We start from the raw sequence: 3,504 nt of genomic DNA, 5'->3' as shown, positions 1-3,504 counted from the left end.
ATTTTTTTTTGGGCCCGTTTTTCAAATTTGCCCCCCCCAATTAACTAAACAGGTAAATTAAACTATACATGTACAATTTAATCATATGACACACACACACACACACACACGTACACGATGATTAATACTATATTTATTATAGCCATTATCAACTTTTATTTTCAAGATAATTTTTGTTATCACAAAAACACACACACACAATACAATATAATATATACAATACTAACTTATATAACTAAAAATGTAAAAACAACAAAAAATGTTTCATAGTAAGTTTGTAAACTCTATCCAATAATTTTACATTGGTACTTTTACAACAACAATAATATCAACACTAATAATAAACATAATTAAACTTTATAATAAACAATAATAATATTTAAAATATTTATTTAATTAAACTATAAAATAAAAGTGACATGGATTATATTACTAATAATAATAAACGTGATAGAAATTTCCGCTACCGTAAATGGGCCGTACAATCGGCCAGTGGGTTTACTATGGTTGCCGGTATCATATTGGTTACCCTAACTGTTCAATATGTTAATTCAAGTTACAAACTAAATCCACATAGCTACAATAATTTAGTAAGTATAAGCAACTAGCAACTATACTATTTTATTAGTAATTAAAAATCTAATAATAGTATCTAGGATTTTAGGATCTAAATTAGTATTAAAATTTGTTTGACCTTGTTGACATTTAAAAAAATAAATAAATTATTTTAATTATTTTCAAAATTAACAACTAACATTTACAACAAATACTAATAGTATAATAGATTATCTATTTTTTTAAAAATAATAATAAATAAATAAAAATTTATAATTGACATGTTTATATTTTTTCAAAAAAATAAATAAATAAATAGTAACCTAGCTACAATTTTTAGATTACAAATACTACTAATTAAATTTTATTTTTGTTATTAAATTTATTTCCACAAAATATATAGGAAAAGGTACGCAATCTGGCACTGGGTGTCGGTATATCGGCAATACTTATACAATTGATTGGCCAGTTGGGTGCCTATAGGGAACATTATTTTACATGCCTTGTCTATGGTATAACACTTATTATACTATTTCCATTGAGTATACTATCGTGTTTTTGGACCGATTTCGGTATCGATTGGTTACTATCGGTACTGTATTTAGTTTGTACGGTCAATGCCCTGATATTTGCACGTATATTGCGCCGATTGCGCAATCATCAGCTTAGTATACCCGTACAGTTTGGCCAACGTTTGGACACTACTACTACTACTACCAACTCGGCAGCCGTAGTGATGGCCGAGACTGTACTCAGTCAACCATATTTAGCACCGGGTGGTGTTGGTCATCAACAACAACAGTACCCAATCGGTTATACCAATCAAACAGTATATGCGGCACCGGTACCGGCATCATCACCATTGCCACTACAAACAAACAGTGGACAGTTGTATCAGTACGAGAAAACAGTAGTATTTCCTGAACCTGGACATCAATACCAGCAACAACTACAAGGTATGGGCGCCGCCGATGAAGTAGTAGTAGCAGAGGAACCGCCATCGTATGCCGAGTCACAAGTTATGGCCAGTAGTAGTAGTGGTAGTACTAGTGGTAGTATACCCGTAAGTTTGGATACCCGGGATCATTATCGACACCAATCAGGGAGGCATTGAATACGAGTATACCATCCATACATCCGTTGAATGTGTAAAATGAATAAAAATAACATAAACTAAAATAAATCAAAAAAGTTTTTAAAAAAAAGTTTTTAGTATTTTTATTTTTTTATATATAGTTAATATTTTTTTGTCAATTGATTTTTCTTTTTTTTTAAAAAAAAAAGTTTAACTATTATATTATATTAATTTTGTTTATTTAGTAGTTTAAAAAAAAATATATATATATATATATTCAATGTGATTGAAAAAAAAACAAAAAGTTATTTTAGACATTTTTTATATATGTATTTATTTGTAAGTTTTTTATATTATTTTTATTAAATTAATAGTTTTAAAAAAAATAATTAATAATTTATCTATTAATTATTTTTTATTTATCTATTAATTTATTTTTTAAAAATATGTGCTGTAATAATAATAATAATAATAATTTTAATATTTAAGTAATCAATATTAAAAATAAAAAAATATGATATGCTATTTAAAATTAATAACTTTTATATTATTAGATTAATTAAATAAATAATAATTTTATTGATAAATATATGTTTTTTATATATTAAAAATAATTTATAAACATTATTATTAATATTTTATATGTTTTTTTTGTTGTTTGAATATCTATTTATGACATTTTAATCGATAGTAAACTCAATAATAATAAATAATAATAATATCTATTGTATTGAAAAACAACTACAAAAGTCTTATTTGTTTTGTATTAATTGAATAAAAAACTTACAAAATAATTGTGAAAATAATATGCTATTACTATAATAATTATAATTTACTGTATTTTATTACTGTAACTATAATAGATTAGAAATCAATAGATAACAATACAGTACATAATACCTAATTGATAAATAAATAAATATGTTTTTATTTAGCTAAATTATTATTTTTCTGTACTTTTTTATATATATATATATATATATTATTATATTTTATCACAAATAAACTATATATATATACTGTATATATATTGTATATTATACTAACAATGTGATTCATTAAATAAACATTTTAGTCTATTGTTGTAAATAATCTGATTTATCAATTTTATATATACATATATACACACACACACACACATATATATATATATATATATATCTATATTTATATGATGACACACGAATACATACACACACACGCATACATACTGTACATACACACACACATACTGTATATAGTATATTATATATATATATATATATATATATACATACATACATACAAACACATATACACACACACATATAGTATATTATATATATACACACTTACATTTTTAATACATTATATAACCTAGCACCCCCAGCATCGCAATTAAATTAATTATTAATAATATTAGTGTATTATACAGATATTACTAACTTAACTATGCGATAATAAATGTACACTACTGTATAATTGTTTTTTTTTAAACAATTTATTTTCAACAGCAACAACAAAAAAATCATATTTTTTAAAATACAGTATTTAAGATAAAAAAAAATTACATATAAAAAATTACAAAATGATAACATAATAAATATATAGTAAATAATTATTTTTTTATGATTCAACTTTTTATTTTAATACTACAACGACAACAAAATAATAATAAAAATAATATTTAATTGACGTTGATAATTTTTGTTGTTATGAGCTCAAAATTTATACTTTCAATATTTTAATAAAAAAAATTTGTAAAAAAAAATTAAATAAATTAATACTTAATTAATAATATGTATATTAATGACTTGAATAGTGTTATTGTGAATAAAAATTTTGTTAAAAAACTAAAATATTCATTAATAGTGTTATGTTTGTTGAGCGCAGTT

At 22.8% G+C, this 3,504-nt stretch overlaps 1 protein-coding gene across 1 annotated transcript; it reads left to right on the top strand.

The window, feature by feature from the left end:
• The first annotated feature begins 266 nt into the window (after nt 1-266).
• Nucleotides 267-1,693, top strand: LOC128956902 (uncharacterized). The gene is made up of 2 exons (XM_054302617.1): nt 267-590; nt 959-1,693. The coding sequence occupies exons 1-2, from the start codon at nt 420-422 to the stop codon at nt 1,667-1,669; spliced, it is 882 nt and encodes a 293-aa protein (XP_054158592.1). The 5' UTR covers nt 267-419; the 3' UTR covers nt 1,670-1,693.
• Nucleotides 1,694-3,504: the final 1,811 nt, after the last annotated feature.

The sequence above is a fragment of the Oppia nitens genome, unplaced genomic scaffold (genome assembly GCF_028296485.1).
Source record: "Oppia nitens isolate AA-2021 unplaced genomic scaffold, nextdenovo-longstitch-racon4-pilon3 scaffold33_pilon_pilon_pilon, whole genome shotgun sequence".
Classification (NCBI taxonomy): Eukaryota; Metazoa; Arthropoda; class Arachnida; order Sarcoptiformes; family Oppiidae; genus Oppia; species Oppia nitens.
The sequence above is the reverse complement of the archived record's forward strand: the minus strand, read 5'-3'. Positions and strand labels throughout refer to the sequence as shown.

Coding starts and splice junctions, on each gene's coding strand:
- LOC128956902 (XM_054302617.1), top strand. CDS start 420: ATGGATTATATTACTAATAATAATAAACGTGATAGAAATTTCCGCTAC. Junction 591..958: donor CACATAGCTACAATAATTTA/GTAAGTATAAGC, acceptor CAAAATATATAG/GAAAAGGTACGCAATCTGGC.